Source organism: Phallusia mammillata, chromosome 6 (genome assembly GCF_965637545.1).
Source record: "Phallusia mammillata chromosome 6, kaPhaMamm4.hap1.1, whole genome shotgun sequence".
Taxonomy (NCBI): Eukaryota; Metazoa; Chordata; class Ascidiacea; order Phlebobranchia; family Ascidiidae; genus Phallusia; species Phallusia mammillata.
Genome location: NC_137257.1, coordinates 13,716,136 through 13,737,634, shown reverse-complemented (window position 1 = coordinate 13,737,634; position 21,499 = coordinate 13,716,136). Strand labels below are relative to the sequence as shown.

The 21,499-nt window shown below is 36.5% G+C and overlaps 1 protein-coding gene, 1 long non-coding RNA gene and 1 pseudogene across 2 annotated transcripts; 1 reads left to right on the top strand and 2 right to left on the bottom strand.

Annotated features, from left to right (window-relative positions):
- The first annotated feature begins 151 nt into the window (after positions 1–151).
- LOC145233505 (uncharacterized) lies at positions 152–4,190 on the top strand (annotated as a pseudogene).
- Positions 4,191–10,617: 6,427 nt separating this feature from the next.
- LOC145234300 (general transcription factor II-I repeat domain-containing protein 2-like) lies at positions 10,618–12,381 on the bottom strand. Its single transcript, XM_080099041.1, has one exon. The coding sequence runs from the start codon at positions 12,379–12,381 to the stop codon at positions 10,618–10,620; it is 1,764 nt and encodes a 587-aa protein (XP_079955167.1).
- Positions 12,382–17,735: 5,354 nt separating this feature from the next.
- LOC145233101 (uncharacterized) lies at positions 17,736–18,319 on the bottom strand. Its single transcript, XR_013861020.1, has 2 exons — positions 18,018–18,319; positions 17,736–17,941 (listed from the first exon to the last, which is right to left on the bottom strand). It is a non-coding gene; the product is annotated as an uncharacterized LOC145233101 (long non-coding RNA).
- Positions 18,320–21,499: the final 3,180 nt, after the last annotated feature.

Here is a 21,499-nt window from a genome sequence, read left to right as displayed (position 1 = left end):
ATAATAAAAAAACAACACTTGACTATTATTGCAATTACGGTCAAAACATACCTACAACACCAAAGACTTTTATGTTTGACATCTCAAGTTGAAGAATCGCTTTAAGTATTGTAAAGTACAAAGATTGAGTACAAAGAGACTTTGTTGCAAAGTAGGTGTATCGGACTTTGGACTTTTTAATTCAAAACATTTTAATTCGTGTAATTGTCGTGTCATATCATCACGGTCAACCCCGTTCACAACTCGCCTTTTTCTACACAAAAGCTTGACCACCTGTTAAACCTGTTTTTCTTATTACTGGACCGGTCATATACTGGCTTAAGGCTATTATTGCATCGCTTTTAACGTGTTAACAGTAACCCACGTATTACTTGGCCTCCAGCCATGTTATATATGACACTTCTGTAAAGCGATTTAAAGAATAATTACGGTTTAGAACACAGTTAATCTTTTCGGGCGTACGTTTTTACGACTAGCTGGCATAACCACTAGGTGACCTGAAAACTATATAATCTGCATCAATTTTGACTTAAGATCAGTAACTTGGAGAGTTTTCATAAGAGTGACTAGTGACTAGAGTACGCATTAGAATTGATGTCTCACAGTTGATTCGTGCGCGGTGACTTTTGTGTTGCGTGTTTAGCCGCAAGAGGCGTTTTCGTGGTATGCCTTATTAAAATATAATGTGGGAACGTTAATTTAGCTTTGCGTCTTGTTGTTTGTTTAGGCAGCGATAGTTTAATTATTAGAGTCAGATATACGGCAGTGTTTTTATTGTCTACCCACAGGGTCAGTACAAACGTTGGTGACGCCCTCTGACGTGATGAAATTGATTGTCGCGCATTTAACCTTCTGATAAAATCGCTATTAAGAACGCCTAAATTAATGATGCAGACAATTGCTAGTTTCGTTCCCGTTTCTGTAAGCGCCGCGACGCATTGCTATAATACGCCTGTCCAGTCTGCATGGACTGCACCAACGGTATTGTATTACTCTGAGACTGAGATACGCCCAGATTATTCCGTCAAGTTTTCAGATAGAAACCAGGCAGCATCGCCGTTTTTGCCACGTAGCCAGGCACCGTGTGACGCACAGTATTCTACACCTCGCTATCAAATTAATTCTGCGCCTGTTGGGATTGATGAACTTAATTTACCTCCCATGTGGACGGATACGGTAAAATTTTGGTTTACAACGGTGGAAAACATTTTCCAAAGACACCAGGTAACGTCCGACGCTGAGAAATTTTGTTTAATTGTCTCTGTGTTGAACCAGGCACAAGCACAAAAGGTCAGCCATGTCATTTTAGGTGCTGTTGGTGGTTGTCTTTCGTATGACGATCTAAAACAGGCTCTTATAAAGGCTTTTGGCGTTAACCCTGTTGCTAAGGTAAATGAGTCGCTTCCCGATGTTACGTTGGAAAGTAAGCGCCCTAGTGTCTCTGTTGATAGTTTGGTTCCTCAGGGCGATAACCAAGATCTAGAACCGGTTGCCGAAAAGTGGTTGAACCAGTCGTTTTTGGCGCCTGATTACGGTTTGTCCATTGGTGCATTGACCGAAAACGCTGATCAAATCGCGTTGATTAGCGAACAAACAAACTTTCAGTCTTTCAAAGTGACCGAAAAGGACACAATTGTCGCCGACAATAAAAGTGCCCTAGTCGACGCGTGCCGATTCCAGCAACTCGTCAGACGAAAGGCCGGTTTGTTTAGATCCGCAGGCGATCTGAGAATCGGATAGCAGGGAAGTATAATTATTGATTGACTATTGTTTACGGACGAATTTGATTACCTTACTACGACATTGCCTACTCCCCTTATTTTTAATCTCTACCTTGCGATTGCTAATCCTAAATGACAGCAACTGTACCATGTCTTAACTATAATTTTTACTAAGAAATGTCACACTTATGCTTGATACGGTCTAATAATAATCTACTTGTCTACTTAATTAGAAATCCTCGTCTCTCTCGTACGTGATTGCGGTAATTGGGGCCGCATGCGCCTAAGGCAGCAATTATTTCATTTTTACTACTTCTACATAATTGTCAGACCCAATAGTCTGTAAGTCCTTGCACAATAGGGATTGACTGCTTCTCGCTATAGACAAACAAGCGAAAGTTGGTCATTAGGGCATAGAAAGTTTGCTGACCGTTATCATTCATAGATAAGCATGTTCTTGTTTGGTTTCTTACTAATACTCTTACATGGCAGTTTGTTTGCTCTAAATAGTTAGCGTCGAAATGTTGTAGCAGATTTAATGTTTTGTTTTTTTTGAGTGTAGTTTTACAGATAGATCAATATGCTACATGAGGTTCAGACGACTTCTACCGATACTGACGACGAATTGTCAAGCACAGTAAGTACTTTAATTTTCATTGGCCACGCTCATGCCAATATAACCAGAAGCGTCTGTAACCAAACCTCGTAGATTGGCCTTCTAAACTACCTTGATATTGAAACGAAAACGATCATAACATTCGTTCTAAGTACCTAGTAGGTTGACCCTGTATAAAAATAATTTTAGATTTGACATGACTATATGTGAAACCAAAACGATAAATATGAAATTGTGTTTAATCAATTAAACGTGCCAAGGAAAAATGCAGGAGAATGCTACAGTAATAAAGCGGAAAGATGTTAAAGCAAATGCAAATGGCCTTGACACTATAGCGCCGCCGCGAGCACGCGTTCATCGAACGCCAATTAAACTGGTTCATATTGAACTTTATAATTCAATGAGCACAGCTCAAAGCAGCATTGCTGCTCAGTCGCTAGGCCAAATACCGCCTAAAAGCAATTGCAACTCAAACGAGATTGATTGCCTAAAAATCCTTACCTTGCCTCGACGGCAGCGCGAAAATATAATAATCTGTCATAGATTGGCCTGTCGGTCGAAATGGCGAGAGTAATACCTCAAAATGCGACTCAACAACTCACAACCGCAGATTGCAAAAGCACTGCAAAACCCTTACAAGTGGGAGGCTGCAAAGCCAAATTTCACATGTAAAATCAAGTCGCCAGCACAGCTACGCGTCAAACCGTAAAAAAGCTTAGCAAAAACTCTGAAAAGTACGGCAGCTCGTTTAATTTCTTATAAGAATTCGAAGCAGAAACACTTGTCAAATGTCAAAACTATTTTTATTTGTATATCACAAACCTACATAGTACTTAGAATTTGCGCCTTTTTCAATCGTATTGTATATATATACTTAATCAAAATTATATCCCTTTTGAAAAAAAAACCCTTATATAATCATTGGTGTGAAAATTTGCCGCGCGAAATGTTGAGTTTAGATTACAGACGTTAAAAAATCAAAGTACGAATTCAACGGTTCGAATCGCAACGGATCAACTGTTCGCATCACATCAAACAACATTCTACGCGTCTCCATTGGTACGATGACGTTCGAAAATACAAAAGACTTCCTCAACTACAGTTCATCAATAACAACAAACAAGTTATCACCACACAGCGTGATAACCATCAAGCAAGAATATCGAATGGACAAAAAATTTCGGCACAATCAACATTTGACTTTGGAGCACGAAGCGTCAAATCGGAAACAATAAACGGACAACAAACTAATTCGGAAAACATCATCCAGGAGAATCTCTTCCGGAAAACATTTCACGGGACGGAGAGTGATGTATCGGACTTTGGACTTTTTAATTCAAAACATTTTAATTCGTGTAATTGTCGTGTCATATCATCACGGTCAACCCCGTTCATAACTCGCCTTTTTCTACACAAAAGCTTGACCACCTGTTAAACCTGTTTTTCTTATTACTGGACCGGTCATATACTGGCTTAAGGCTATTATTGCATCGCTTTTAACGTGTTAACAGTAACCCACGTATTACTTGGCCTCCAGCCATGTTATATATGACACTTCTGTAAAGCGATTTAAAGAATAATTACGGTTTAGAACACAGTTAATCTTTTCGGGCGTACGTTTTTACGACTAGCTGGCATAACCACTAGGTGACCTGAAAACTATATAATCTGCATCAATTTTGACTTAAGATCAGTAACTTGGAGAGTTTTCATAAGAGTGACTAGTGACTAGAGTACGCATTAGAATTGATGTCTCACAGTTGATTCGTGCGCGGTGACTTTTGTGTTGCGTGTTTAGCCGCAAGAGGCGTTTTCGTGGTATGCCTTATTAAAATATAATGTGGGAACGTTAATTTAGCTTTGCGTCTTGTTGTTTGTTTAGGCAGCGATAGTTTAATTATTAGAGTCAGATATACGGCAGTGTTTTTATTGTCTACCCACAGGGTCAGTACATAGGCAACAACACCATCTAGGTCTTTGTTTGTAACTCCTAAAGGTTGAAGGTTACATTCATACATGTATTTTGACTGAAAAGGGGTTTGTAATTTTAAACTTCTTAAATACAAGACAAGGACATGGTTGGCAATGCGATTTTCAGAGCTAGAAAGCGAGGTAAGTAGTTCATCCCCAAAATCCACATAGCCCACTAGCTCTCCTGTTTCTTTTTTAAACACTACATTTTCTGAAACACAATATAGTAGTTTTCAGCAGGAATAAAATGTTGACAAGTTAAACTGCTCATACTCATCAGTTGGAACTCATTTTAAACCTTACCCTGTATTGACATTTCATCTATAACCAGCAAGCCAAACTTTTAATGATCCAGTTTGCATCTCAAACTTTTTTCCTTGAAAGCTTGTAAGGTGTGTTTCTGAAATCCTACTGAAGGTGAGAATTGATTTCGCTCTTTACACAGCCTTTGTCTTGAGGGAAGAACTAACACCTTTGAGTTTCTTAAGAACTGATAAGTTGATGGGCTTTTGTTAAAAATTTTCATGCAGTATCTGTTGATATTCAAAATTGAGTGAAATATAACTAGATTGGCCATAAATAACTTTTATTCACCTTATAATAGATGCAGGATAGCGTCATTGGTTTTTAGATACTTTACGAAGTTCAGCCTGTTTGTGCCACCAATCATTTAAAAAAAAGGTCTTCTTTACAACCAGAAGCAATTTGTTGCATTAAGCTATCACATTGCTCACTAACTGGTATCTCTTTGCCATACTTTGTTTCAATTTCTTCAAGCCTTATAACACATTTTTTGTCAAATATGTTTAAACTAACAATGCAAAAGTTAGCTAAAACTTACAATGATCTCTGTCGCTTAAAGGCTGATGCTAGCCTATTTTTGCTGTTTGATAATAAATTTTTTAAAGTTTTGCTTGGAATGCTGTCTACGACACAGCTTAACTTTTCCTTGGCCCTTTGCCTGTTATATTGTGTTTTTAAAGAAAAACTGGAACATGCAGTGCAATCACCAAAATCTTTTGTAGAAATGTTACAGTTTGGAGATAAGTATCTAAAATGGAGCTTAGTTAAACAGTTGCTATTTAACAGTTAATTATTCAGGTATATACCTCACAACCAGTTTGTTTTAAAGAAAAACTGGAACATGCAGTGCAATCACCAAAATCTTTTGTAGAAATGTTACAGTTTGGAGATAAGTATCTAAAATGGAGCTTAGTTAAACAGTTGCTATTTAACAGTTAATTATTCAGGTATATACCTCACAACCAGTTTTTTTGCATCCGTCTCACTTTTAGGAAACAATGTTAAAGTTGTTAATTCCTTGCTTAAAACATTTTGTACGCCTTTGCACAGGGAAAGATTTTCAATCATTGCAAGAAACTCTTTTAGACGAGTTTTACATATTAGGGGCAAAGCTGGATTTGGGACTGGTACACCATTGAGAACCAATTTATAGGGTAGATCTTTATAAATGGTCAAAAATGTACATGACCAAAACTCATCAGAACTTTTTAAAAACTGAACTAACTCCTCATTTTCTAAGTTAAGAGTCCAGCCAAAACTTGGTTTAAATTGCTTTTTGACATCATTTAAAGTAAATGGAGCTTGCTCTACTGAACTGATGGAAATTTCTTTCCTGGGCTTTGCTTTTGTTGTTTCACAAGACTTGTTTGGAAGTTTTTTTTGAAGGCAATGGCCCATTCTTCAACCATGATTTTTTTGTTGCTGCAATGTGAAAAAATACCAGAAAATTTACAGAAAATTTAAATTATGGAACCAAACAAAAAAGGGTCTTTTAAAACACAACATACTTCTGACAATACAATCCAACTCAAAGTGTTCTGCACAAATGAAAACATTGCCCTCCTTGACCTTTTTTGCACAGCTGTGTAATGATGGGTCCCTATACTTGTAAATAATATGAAGCATTTCATCTCTCCATTTTGCAGTGTCATTACCCCTTACTCTCTTTCCTGATGGTAACTTGTAGACTGACATGTTTACTTGACTATTGGTGCACTGAGGTATGCAACAATAGTTGCCTAACACCCTTTTGCTTGATTTTTGTATTCTAAACATTTTTCTGTCAACACCTGAATTATGTAACATTTTTAAAGTCTCCACACTGTTTCAGATTTATTTACACAAAAATTTGGTATTTGGACTTGGAGTTAAGCATATAATTTTTTTAGGAAAAAATGGCTTTCATAAACCTAGGCTGTATACTTTCAGCATATTTATCCTGGTATATGAATTAATATTAAAAAATATGACAAAAATAAAGGCTGGGTATAAAATCTAAAGGTAAAAAGTATTTTCACACGGTCTCTGGTAACCTTACGCACCATAACAGCAAAAATAAAGATACATTTAATACAACCAACCATCAAGTTAAAAAGTTTTAGTTTCTGAGTTTGTAGATAGCTAACAACAGCAATTTCAAATTCTCTTGTCTGAAGGAAACAGCCATTCTTAATAAATCAAAGAATGAATGGAAATGCAATACTCTTGCTGCACAAAAACATTTTAACAACTGGTGTATACTTTTTACATAAAGTCATTGTTTTCCATTATTAACAGTGGCTGCACCTACTACACCGTGCCTTACATTCAATCTATGCACATTTGGTAGTAATTTTTCACCTAAATTAACCTTTTTCCTGCCGTGGTTCCTTAAATGGAACGTACTTTTGAAAGTTGCGTAAAAGTCTTGATTTAATTCGAAATTTGATTTTTGTCACCTGCGTGTGCTGAACTAGTCCAGTTTCATTCGAGAGTCTGATAGACAACTTTTAATCTTCCTTATAGTGTTAAAAGTTTGAATTTGTAAACTAGGTAAAATCACTGTTTTTTTCTAATGTACATTTTGAGGCCTGAAATAACCAAATAGCAATCTGACTGGGGGATTTGACAGCAGGATATTCTTCAGCATCCACAAAGGTTTGTATGTACTCAATATTTGAATATGATTTACTGCTAAAAAAATTTGAAATGAAGAATATTAAAAATATGTTCCATTTATAAAACATTGGTGGTTCACCATCAAAAAAATGCAATATGATTACTTTTATAATTAATATATGTTGCGCTATTTTATCAATACCAGTTGTTGCTAGAACTGTTTTGCTTCAGCCAAAGAATATGTGTTGTATATGTTTTACTCAATTTATTTTTTTAGAACATGGATCCTCAAACATTTTATGGAAGAAAGACAACAAAAGTTTCAACAATGGCTGAGGCATGTAAAGTAATTGCACAATCATCAGATGCCACAGCTGTTGTCATACTTCCTCCTGCTGCAGGAGATGCAGGAGACCAAGATAGTGATGTTGAAGATGTTCCTGAAGACTTTGAAGAACTGTATGAACCGGCTGGTGAACTTGAAGTAGAACAAGATGTTGAAAGTGATTCTGAAAATGAAATGCTGCCACTTCAAAAGAAACGAAAACAAGAAAGTAGTGTAGTTTGGAAAAAGCGTGTTACATTTAGTAAACCTATGAAGATTGGAAATTCTGTTATTGATGAAAAACTTGATGAACTAGAAGAAAAGACACCTTATGAAATCTGGAAGTCAATATTTACGACAGAAATGTTGCAGCATTTAGTCCATCAAACTAACCTTTATGCTAACAAGGATAAAAATGCTGCAAATTTCAAAGTGTTAAAGTGTGAAATGCTAAAATTTTTAGGCATTATCTTGTTGTCTGGATATCATACTGTACCTGAAGAGCAACATTATTGGTCAACTCAACCTGATTTGCATGTAGAATTTGTTGCTAAAGCTGTGAGCAGAAATAGGTATCTTGAAATAAAAAAATACTTACATTTTGCTGATAATTTCAATCTTACTTCTGGGAATAAGATGAGTAAAGTTTCTCCCCTATATGACATGATAAATAAAAATATCACACAATTTGGAGTTTTTCACAGTTTACTTAGCATTGATGAGTCAATGGTGCCATACTATGGACGTCACAGTGCCAAAATGTTTATCAGAGGAAAACCAATTCGCTTTGGCTACAAGATTTGGTGTATTTGTGGCAGCGACGGTTTTCCATATCACATGAAAATCTATCAAGGAAAAGAGGATAACTCAGAAAACCTGCCTCTTGGTACTAGAGTAGTCAACAGCATGGTAGATGTTATAATGTCAAATTTAGATATTTCCTGCCACCAACTATACTTCGATAATTTCTTTACCAGCTATAATCTACTGTCTGAACTTAGAAAAAAAGGTGTCAGAGCAAGTGGGACAGTAAGAGAAAATAGAACCGCAAATGCAAACAAAACAATGATCAGCCATAAAAATCTCAAAAAAGAGGAAAGGGGAACTTTCGATTATTGCTCTGATGGAAAAATTTATGTTCCAAAGTGGCATGACAATGCAATTGTAACAATGGCAAGCAACTGGGAAAATCATGAGCCACTTCACAAGGCAAGACGTCGAGTAAAACATGTTCCACAACCACATCTCATACACTCATACAATAAAGGGATGGGAGGTGTCGATCTTATGGATAGACGGGCAGAATCTTACCGTCCATCTATACGGGGTAAAAAGTGGTATTGGGCTCTGTTTATAAATGTAATCAATATATCTGTGATAGCAGCATGGAGACTACACTGTAAAATCAGTCAAGAAAAAATGTCCCATTTGCAATTTCGGAGACAAATCACACTTTGTTTGTTAAAAGCATGTCAGGAGCGCGTACGAGGGCCACAGTTGGCTGGAATAATGCCAGAAGATGTGAGATTTGATGGCATTGATCATTTTTTGGGATCCACAATGCAAGGAAGATGCAAAGTATGCAAGAAAAACACGAAAAACATGTGCAAGAAATGTAATGTACGGCTCCATGCGGAAAGGGGAAAGTCCTGTTTTGCAAATTATCATCATCAATAAGAACATGTGACTTAAAATCCTTTTTTCTTTATGTTTTTGTTTGCTTTACAAGGTTATATTTGTACTTTTGTTTATTTTACCAGTGTTTATTACTATTTTGTTGTTGTTTTAGTTTATATTTGTTTCATAAAGTTGTGAGTCTGTTTTTGTTTATTTATTTAACTGTTTGTATTTATTTTTGCAGCGAAACTTTAAGAAATGATACTGTTTGTGTTATAATTTAGTTTGTGTTTGTTAGAAAAGGTTATAAGTGTGTTTTTGTTTATTTATTTTGTTTAATAAACTTTAAAAAATACCAATGTTAGTTACATCAAACCCACCATTGTTCCTTAAATGGAACATACCATAAAATCAAACATAGAAATCATACAAGCTGCAAACTTCGTACATAACATCTTTATGCTATGACAAACTCATGTTAAAAAAATAAATTAAATTGCAAAAGAAATTCTATAGTCGGCAGGAGAAAGGTTAAAACAATTTGAAAAGTTGAAAACCTATTTACAGATAACATCATGAAAAAATCTCTAATCCTACATCACAAATGGAAATGTGCTTTAGGAGTATGTTTTTTTAATCCTCCCACTTCACAATCATAATCAATTTAAAACAGCTTTAGTTGGTTATTACCGCACTATGGTTGTTGTCAATGTATTATACTACATTACATGACACAATAAGCATAAAATTTGACTGAAACAAACTTTATTCAACTAAACCTACACTAAGCTGTCTGCAAAATTTCGACAAGTGTACCGCTACCACTAGCGGCGCATAGTGACAACTCAATATCTAATTGGTTCACAGAGAAACATAGAAATCTGCTTTATATCTTGGGTATGTAGTATCTATGCTTGCACCTCTTCAAAAAAGTTTTCAAAGATGTTTCTATGATTCCAAAGCAACATTATCTACTGCGGGGGTGCACAACCTTTTTGCGACCTCGGCCGCATCACGGGATTATATTTCTGTGATGGCCGCCAGTGATCTTTGTTATTTTGACGACATGTGAAACACCGGCCATATCTAGGGCACCATGTACTTAATCGCGTGTAAAAATGTGATAAAACACTCCCTATATGTTCAGAGATGTCAAACCCAGAGAACCTTACTAGATAGTAGATATAATCAGCATTTGTTCCGACACAAGATTGTTGCCCACCACTTGGTAATCCTACTTTTTCTTTGTACATGGCACTGCTGTTACTGTACGCATAACGACTACTGCAATTTTTTTTTATTAAGTTTTATTGAAACGGCAGAACGAATTCAAACGTTTGTAAGCAGTAGTGTGCAACTTTATATTTACAATTGCCAGGTGATGTAAATTAAACTTTTAATTTGATAAAATGCTTAATGACTCTTGTTCCTGTATGTCTTGACACAATCTGGCAAAATCGGGAATTTCACTTGACATCATTATCCGCAATTCTGACTCCAGATTGCTGTCTAATAGCCTGGTTCGGTATTTGCTCTTTAGGTACTTTACTTTTTGAGAATGCTGCTTCGCACATGTAAGTGCTCCCAAAGAGAACGAGAGTTTTTCTTGCTAAATCTTGAAGCTTGGGGTATTCACATGCGCCTTTCCATGTTTCAAGCAAGTTTTCTTCGTCCTTAAATTTTTTTACGAGCTGTACATTGTTCTTCAACTCCACTAGTTCCATTTGAAGATGTAACGGCGCACTCTCGGTGTCCACCAAATGTGGGTAAGCAACGAGTCTCGTTGTTTGTGAAATTTTTTTAAAATCTTTGAAACGAACGGTAAATTCATGCAACAGCCCGTCGAGAACATTAGAAAAATGATCGATGGGAATTTCGTCACTTTGTGCTTCTTTGCTGTCAACCAACGCCAGCACTTGCGGAAAATGAAAGAAATATCTCTGTTGAAGGTGAATTTTGAAAAGGATGCATTTATCGCGAAAGTCTTGTACTTTTTTATACACAAGACAAACTGTTGTTGCTTTTCCTTGCAGACTTTGATTTAAAAAATTGACATGCGTTAAAAAATCAACTAAAAACGCAAGAGAAATGAGAAACTTAGCATCAAGCAATGGACAGTGGTTCTTTTTCAAGGAATAAAATTCTATTATTTCCTTGCGCAAAAGCAGAACGCGGCGAGATGTTTCTCCCTGGGACAACCAACGAACAGAAGAGTGATAGAGAATATCCTCTGCAGACGTTTCACTTGAGGTTAATAGTTCGCGAAATTGACGATGATGAAGAGCATTTGCACGAATAAATATAATAATACCATTTACATCCTTAAGAATGGTGTTTAATGTGACAGATTTGACACATAATGCTTCCTGGTGAATTATACAGTGAAGATTAATAAGATCATTATTTCCATGCTCCTTACATATATATTCTGCAAATCTTGTCACAAAGCCTTGCTGATTACCCGTCATGGCAGGTGCACCATCTGTGCAAATACCACGAAGATTTCTCAAATCCAATTCAGAACGAAAGCAAGCATTTTTCACTGCATTAAATATGTCTTCACCACGAGTGCGAGTGGCAAGCGTTTCCATGGAGAGAAGATCCTCACACAACTCGAAGCTTGAAGAAAGGCAGCGAACAAAGATTAGCAGTTGTGCTGAGTCGTTGATGTCCGTTGATTCGTCGACAGCCAGCGCAAATAAACTTTCTTGGCTGTTAATTTTTGTCTGCAGTGTGTCTTTTAACTGCAGGGAAATATCATGTTGTCGACGTTGTATGGTAACACGCGAAAGAGGAACCGACGAATAGTCAGTTTCCTTGCCAGGATGAATGCATTTAACGACATCGAGTAGGCATTTCTTGAAGAGCTCCCCATCGGTATAAGGCTTCCCAGCAACACCAAGATGATACGCCACCCTGTAGGAAGCTTCACAGCAAACATTTTGAGATTTAACGAAAGCTGACATGCAAGATGTCTGTTGACGTACACGCTTTTTTAAATTTTTCACGCATTTCTTTCTACACTCGCCTTTCAAATTTGCATAAGGGTGTGATACATGGCGGCGAAAATGCTGCTTTGCATTATCGCTTTTCACAGTCTTTACAATATGGCTGCATATTAAACAAACCATGCAGTGTGTTGAAGTCTCCATTACAAAATAATCACACTCCCATTGGGGATTAAACACTCTTTTCTCTTCTGCCAATGCTCTTTTCCGTTTCAACGCCATAAAGAACAATTTAGAACTAAAACTGTACCTTTCAGTATACTTTTTACATGTAACTATAACCATCCAACTGCACACAAGTTTCTCAATCTAATTCTAACAAAACCTTTCTTTGTAACTGTTTATGACGTCACTATACTAAGATATACATTCCTACGCTCTGGGTAAACAAACCCAGCTAAACGCATGCGTTTGTCTGTCTCGTAACAAAAAAATCTTTTGTCCTTCTGATTTTAAACCGCAAAAGATTTATTTCAATACCAAATCAAGATACGGCCGCATATACATGTATTGCAATGTTGAGAAGCACGGCCGCCAAAAATACCATCTACGGCCGCAGGTTGTGCACCGCTGATCTACTGCATATCCCTGCAAACATAAAAAGGTTCTTAACCTTTTTGGTGTGGTTTCCCACTAAAGTAAATCACCAAGTCCGAATTTCCCACTCTGTTATTTTTATAATCATGTTTAGTGTCCCAACAAAAATGATTCTTTAATCAAAATAATTTTGTGAAGCGATTTGGTCGGAACCTTAAAGGTATACTGAAATCTTATTTAGTGATTTCGTGGGTATGTAAAATTGTGTGGGATTTTGAAAAATCTCATGTGCTTGCAATAGTCATTTATCGCATCACAATCAACAGACCAAATGCATTTATTCGCGAACAATAACAAAGTCATTGATGCTTTTAGTAATGTCTGTGACGTAACAAACGATTTTTTTATTTTTATGCGCCTTGTAAAACTAGGTGAAGTTCATCTTAGCCTACATGTTGTTGCGGAAAATATTATATTAAATTAACTTTCAAGGGTTGATTTTAACCCACGGGCCCGAGTTTGGTGACTTCTGACTCACATAATTTCCCACTAAAAACATTAAATTTCCCACCGGTTAAGAACCACTGGTCTAATCGAATGCTGCCTGAAATTCACCTGCTGCTGTTGCTGATGACAATTCTTACATAAAGTTTGATCCTATTTTGTTTTTTGCCTTGGATGAACTATATCATTGGTTTTTAGAGTCAGAAGAAAGATATGGCTAACAATTTGCTTGTTAAACTAATGCTTCAATGGCATTTTAAAAATGTAATAAAGAAACTTTTTATTTGGCATCGACTGCAAGTTCAAGTTTTGCGTCGGAGGCGACAATGCCGATTTCGAATTTTTTTGGAAATTTTAAGATCCAGGAAAAGGCAAAGAAGATTTTGGACATTGCGAAGGCAGTTTGTCAGAGGTCATGCCTTGTATTTAACATAAAAATACGAATCTATCAATGTAATTATCAAAAAACATTTTAGCTTTAAATTAAATTCATGTTTAAATGAAAACAGGAATCACGAATGGTGGCAGAATTTTGAGAAAAACTGTTCAGATGAACAGTGGTACAGTGACTTTCGTATGTCAAAACAAACATTTATGGAAGTAGTAAAACTTGTTCAGGAGGATCTAAAACCAGGTACAAATAGGTGTTGTTAATTTGAATTCTTTTGAGGTTTTTGTAACTTTAGCAACTTTGTTATTTTTGTAGATGACAGAGCAGTGAGGCAACCAATACCTTTATCTAAACGCGTTGCCATTGGAATCTACCAGCTTGCATCATCATGTGAATTTAGAACTACTGCACACTTGTTTGGGGTATCAAAGGTGTCAGTTCATAGATATGTCCTGAGGTAAATGTTGCTTTATTAACAAATTCCAAACAAGTCTAGTAAGTTTAAACAGTTATATTTTAAAGGTTTTGCAAAGCATTGGTGAAACAAATGCCCCTTCATATTAATCTACCAGACTCAGTTGAGGCTCGGGAGTTAGCAAGAACAACAAGAAAAATAACAAAATTCCCACAAGTCTATGGGGCAATAGATGGATGTCATATCCATATAACTCCCCCCTCTAAAGGCTTTTCAGACTACCTCAATAGAAAGCGTTTTCCATCTATTGTCTTGCAAGCAGTCTGTGACAACAGGTTCAGGTAGGACATACACTGCTAATAATCAAAATATTAGTTTTATTGTTATGCATGTTTTCAGATTCCGCAAAGTGAACATAAATATGCCTGGATCATGCCATGACGCATCTGTATTAAAAGCATCCTCAATTTTTAAAAACTCTCATTTGCTACCAAAGGTTTGACTGTTCTAAAATCGGACTGTTTTTTTATGATTGCATTATTTTGACATTTTTTCACTGTGTAGGGTGACATGTTCATTAATGGTGTAAAAATACCATCAATGATTTTGGGAGATCCGGCATATCCACTGCTTCCGTGGTTGATGAAGCCTTACACAGGAAGCAACTTATCTCCAGAAGAAGTGTCTTTTAATTGCAGATTGAGTAGCGCAAGAATTATTGTGGAAAATTGTTTTGGCAGGTTGAAAGCTCGGTGGAGAATTCTGAGAAAGCAACTTGGTGTTCACATCAAAAGTGCCCCTACAGTTATTGCTGCATGCTGCATACTTCACAACATCTGTGAAGAATCGTCAGCAGTCAAAGCTGATGCAAGTGATGAGGAAGAAGATATTAATCCAGCTAGCCAACCATACCATGATGGTGTGCGAAGTGTAGTACGTGACACAATAAGGGACTTCCTGGCGGATAAATACCCGCTGCGCATAACCTGCCATTTTTAACAAGTGGGTTCTTTGCATCTGTATACATTGTGTTGCAAACAGTTGTTAACAAATAAAACAAGTTGCATCACACGACTGGTAATTCAAAATTTTAGTTTATTAAAATCACTCTTTAAGGGACATCAGAGCAGAAATAAACTTTTCACTTTCAGTGGAGATGACAGTCAAAAAATTGCCAGTTTCCTGCCTGGCCTGTTCCCGGTCTTTTTCTGCCACTTTTAAAAGCAGGCACATTTGTTTAATATTAAAAGATTCTTCATGTTCTAAAAAATATGTGAAACACTTCATTTTGTATTACATATTTAGTTCTCATAAAGTCAATGTACAACAGTATAAACAAACCTATTAGTAGTATATGGTCACTTCTTACCATACAAACCTTGGTGCCGCTTGCGCCGCTTTGATCGACTTGATGTCCCTACAAAGTATATGTAAAAATATAGTGTCATAAAAGTAGTTGTTATTTCGCATGGACAAAATGAAACTTAAACTAACCTACAACTACACTTTCCCTTTCTTGGTTTTCATTTCCTGAAGATTCTAAATTTAGCAGATTGAACTTTAATTAGTAGAACTATCATTTTACAAATAAACACACAAGTCACCTGACATATCAAGTTTTAGTGATTCAGTGCTGGTCAATGTGGAGGCTTCTTTGTCACTATCTGCACACATGAAAAAAAGTAACTTTAAACCATTCACATAATTTCAAGAAACATGATGCAATTACCAGATATGTTTTTTTCTGGGATAATTTCAATAACAACTGGGTCTGCACCACCTAAAAATCAAATTTGTATTCTTTGTTAAAACCTCACAGAATAACCAACTGGCAATTTAAATACCTTCATAAAACAAGTCAATACAATATTGGGTGCACTGGCGCCCACTTATGGGGAGGCGAACGCATATTGTTACGTCACAAACGTATACTTGAAGTGTTATATGCAGGGTTGCCATACCGTCCTTATTTCTAAGATTTGTCCTTATTTTGAAGGGCAATGTCTTAGAAAAGTTTTTGTCCTTATTTCTAAGAACTGTCCTTGTTTTTGACTTGAGTCCTTATTTTGTCTTATTTTTAACAATTACAAGTCAAATCCCTGCTAAAAGTAAACCTAAACCTAGGCTCTCGTGAGATGCACTACGTGTTTTCTACGAACAAGGAGTTGGAGCAGATTGTTCCTGGCAAAAGGAAATATGACATGTGATTTGTCGAAGCTCGTATAAATGCAAAGATTTGTTCAAAAACGGTTGTTTCGTTTGACATGAAAGTCCAATTGTTCGTGTGTACTTATTTTGAGTTCCATGTCGATGGCAACCCTGGTTATATGCAATGAGCCATTGGATAAAAACATGCAAGAAGTGTTTGCTAAAACTCGGTCAGCAACATCGACACAAATTGACATCGTTTACAAAGGGTTAGCCAATTTTTTTAGGGTGAGCCGCATAACATGAAAATGACATTAGACGGCCACATCGCTTACAAGCACAAACGCAGCGCCGTCCCGCAATTGTGGTCTACTAAGCGCTTTTGTGGGACCAGCAGGAGCTACAATATTATTAAGAGATAGCGCTACTGCCGAACAATAAAGTTATGTGGCATAAATTGCTAACTTCTCATTTATGTCATCACAATTAACAAAGAAAGGCACCTGTATACGCACAGTAACGAAAGCATTGATACTTTATGTCTTGTCTGTGATGTAACAAACTGTTTTTGGATCATTTGTATACGTCCTGTGAAGTGTAAAACTAGGTAAACTTAAGACCACATGTTGTTGTGGGAACAATTTCGTGGCAAATCAACTTTCAACGGTTAACTCGTGGTTTCCAAGATATATATTTATGACAAATACCTTCGCGGGCTTTACTTTGGAAATTCCTGATTTAAAATCAACTAAACTTAAATGCGTTACATGCAAGTTGCTGTGTAAATAGAAAACATGGTTGAAACTAGAGATGTACCGAATGTTCGGTTTGCCGAATTTATTCGGCCGAATCGATCATTTTTGCAAAGATTCGGTTTGGGCCGAATAATTTGTTGCGATTCGGCCGAAACCGAATCTTTTACGAACACAAATTTAAAGCGTTAAACGTGTCTTTCTGATTATTAAGGTCCAAGCAATCTTTCAAAAGCCCAAACATAACGAAAATCGGGTCAATTTTAATCTTTTTCAAAACATTATCGTTTTTCCCACGGTATAGTCAAAAAAATTAGTAATTCATTGGCAGGTTGCCAATCATGCTTTAGGCAATTTTAAACCACAGAACTGAAATGAGGACGAAACACAACTATTTTGCACTGGCTGCCTGGTAGATAAACATTTTTTCACGGCAAACGCGTAGCGTACGACTTCGCGTGACGTCATAAATGATTCGGTTGATTCGGCCGAATTTATTCGGCAAAACCGCCGAATATTCGGATTCGGTACACCACTAGTTGAAACCAACTAACGACCTAGAAACGTATAAGAAAAGATTATTATAATGGCTTTTTAGACGCATGTGCGCCTTGTTGCGGAAAAATAAAACATGCTTTGTAATAATTGTTGCGGAGAAAGAAAAAAATTATTACTGTATAGTTGGGTCGGCATCAGCTGCTAATGTATACCAGTACAGAAACACTGCAAAGGGTGTAAGTTGCGACGTTAGGTGACGTCCGGGCTGAAAATACTCGTCTTTACCGGTGTAGCGGCGCACCTTCAGTGCAGCGCCTGGACAAGCTACCAGTGCGAGCAACAGAATTTTATTTCGACCAAGATGAATGACGCGCGCAATAAACGCGGTTTTCTGCAAACATAACAACACTAGTAAAAGTCAGAACGAGGAACAACGACAAAACGCATTTACAGGAGAGAAACAAAATAACGTACCAAACTTTGATCGGTCCAGGCATAAGACTTCCCAGTTGGAAATCACAGATTACGGTTTTCACACTGTAAATATCGTAAGTCGTAATCAGTAAAACACATAAAAACACACCAAGATACAGGCCACTACATTAAAACATACCGGCGTACAGCAATGCAACCGAGTCACTTCGTCGCACAGATCGATGCAGGCCGAATCTTGCCCACAGTAAATTAATCGGGTCACAATAATCCAATGCTCAGCGCAAAGTTCACAGGTTCAGTTCACTTAGGTACAACTTTTGCACATTTACAATATACTTTCTGTTTCAAACAGAATCAGAAATACGTTACTTAGCTATCACAACTCACTTTCATGCGTTCAGCACATCATAGACACTAATAAACTAATAACCATGCGGTCTCGCACCACAATGGATTTTACGTCACAAAGTCATTGTTGTGACAATAGGACGATCTCCCTGGCACCCGTACATAACAGTTTGCGCCGCTAGAGGCAAGAAATCTTACAACCGGGTTATAAAATTCTGCCTCCCCGCCGATTTTAGCAAGTGGGCGCCTATGCTTGGGTGGATGCTGTAAAATATTCAAGTTTCAGTAAATGGTAATAAAAATTTTAAAATTTACTTAACCAATGAATCTACACCAGGTGTTGAAGTAGCCTGCAGAGTTCATATAGTTCAATAAATATTGTACACATTGTTAAATAAGATGGATATACCATTGTCCTTGGTCTAGTTTTCATAATCTCCTCCATGCACTTTAAAAAATACCAATTCAGTGATTTGGAGGAGTGGCCAGAAGTGTGTAGATCTTTTTGTTTCTTTTGGTACAACAGTTTTAATTTTTTCCATCTGTTCTGGATTTGAATTCTGGATGTCAAAAGTAAATGACACATAAAAAGCAAGATCACAATAGTTTTTAAATCTTCTTAATAAACACCATCTTTAATTACCCTTGACTTCATGTGGCAAAAACAAAAAGTCATCTTACAATTCTAAGCATTTACAAAACTCTTTCAACATCTTTTTGTGTTCACTGGTACTGATAAACTATTACTGCTCAATAGATTTATTGACCCAAGTACTAACCCTGTCCAGTACAGTAGTGTGCTGTTAATCTTTTGTAAAACTCCCTGACAATACTATCACTAACACTAAAATAGCTAATTGATTAGAAATAGCTTACATTGAATAATCGAAACCCCTTTCTTTCATTTTTGTTTGAACTTCAGCAAAAATGACTTTGTGCCTGGTAGCTTTTTTGTCCATTTGTTCTAATACATTGCACTCCTTGATGCAATCAAGCAGGCAAAAAACATGAGTGTCGTCCCACCGGGCAGCCATACTAGCCATCTACATATATAATTGCGTTCAGTAACTTTATTCTACATTTCCTATACGTTCACAAAACTCTCCAAACACTTCCAACGACAACGACTGTGAAACCAACAAAAAGTTCCGATCGGACCCGGTCCGACTTTGCAACGTTTATGTCAGTTTTGATTCAAAAAAACGTTTTTACAAGTCAGAACATGGTGAAGACTGATGCATTTTGGATGTTCGAATTGAAGGTAATGTTTATTAGCTTATGTATAGCAGTAAATTATACACACATAATTTTTATTGAGTGTAAAATCACTTTTGTGCAATATATGCTTCATAAATGGTAAATTATACACTCATACTTTTTATTAAGCTTAATGGTATGTGTTTGTTTAGGATAAGCAACGCATCCCCTTCAATCAATCAATGTCAAAATTTTACTTTGTATATGATGAGCACTGCATGCAGGCAAGTTTGCATGGCATAAAAACAGAGTATTATGCCTCATTTTCTCTAGTGCAAGCACCTATGATCAATGCAATTAAACACCTTATGCATGCCATACCTTGGGATCAACAAACTGTTCCTAACCTACAGAGATGAATGGTTTATAATTGTACACAGTGCAGTTCTAACATAGTGTACACTATAGTTCCTATAGGCACGCCATTTGCATAGTTGTTCCAAACAGTATTTTCAGTTTTGAATGTTGTTCTGTGCCACCAATGTATATGTTAATTGTTATTGTGCATGCTGATTTTGTCGCAAGTTTACAATAAAACAGAAGTGATCTTGAATAGCAAATTAAAGTAGTGTGCTTGAGAGCAAATGCAGGATTAAAAAAAACTACTACAGTATAAAGTAAATTATGAGAAGATTTACTTGTGCTAGCAAATTTATTGTTTTTCTTGTGACATTGAAACACCTTTTTACTTACAAAATATTTGAAATTAGGGTTAGCAAGCTTATTGACAGCACTCTATATGACCAGTCATATTTGTCAGCAAGTTAAATTAGTTTGTCTTGACCTTGCTACACAGGCTATTTATTTTCCTTCAAGGTTTACATTAGTTTATTTATTTGCAACTCTTTATATGAAACAAAACAGTTGTACCTAAATTAAAACATATCACTCATTTCAACAGTCCTCTAAAAGTTTGTTTATTATGCATGCAGTAACCACAGTTAAAAATAATCAACACAGTTCTATAAGGTAGATCCAATGATAATCTATTGGTATAACATTCTCCATGATAGTCGATATGTTTACTAGTACAATAACTTTAGTTATAGCTAATTGTCAAGCAAATGCCTTTTAACTTGGAGTGCTTGATGTCACCGATCTGCCCTGCCTTTTCCTGTAGTCTATCCCTTCTCAAGGTTATATTTGTTTTGGCAGCGCAACTGTTCTTCTCTTGATTCCAGACATACAGGCCTGAACTCTGGTGGCTTAAGGCACCATAAGCTATAGGTAATCACTTTAGAGCATGGAAAAGTAAATTCTAATTGTTAAACAACAAATATGATTATGAACCCATGCAGGTTCTGGAATAGCAAATAGCCCAACCTAAAATCCAATAAATTAATCAAAAACCAATTGTCCCAATCTACAAACCAAATCAGGTAATAATAGTAAGCAATATGATATCTACCAGCTGTAAAAAATTTATCCAAGACCGTTTAACAGTTTATACAAAAATACATGGAAAAGCTGCAGGAAAAAAGTAAAACACAAGGAAATGAATTTTTGTACCAACCATACCAAGAAAATATATCATTTTAATGTCAGTACCAAAAAAAACAATGTATTTTGCTCCCAGCATTGCGGCTGCCAATTGAGTTTCTTCCAAATGAATGAAGTGCTGATCTTATTTGTGCAACAAAATGAGCAAAAGAGATAGAGTTCTTAAACCTTTCTAATGCTTCATTAGTTTTCTTTTAATGAAGTCACTAGAGTGCTTATTAAATTTAACACTATTAAATTTAAGAAAAGTTCTCTGCAGTGTAGTCCGGACATTCAGTCACTGGTTTATGTGAGGGTCCAGCAATGCTATCAGACAATGAAGTGGATGGATTGATTTCCATGGCATTTGAACAGCCACCACGATCTTGTGTAGACGTGTGGTGGCCAAATCACTAAAGAATTCCACAGATGGTGCCTGCTCCTGACCCAATGCAACGCCTACATACATATGCTTCTGAGGTGCTGATCCCTGATACATCCCCAATTGGACTACCACATAACAGGACTGCAGGTGAGGCATTAGTCTGATCCAGATTGGTTGTAGAAGCCACAAAC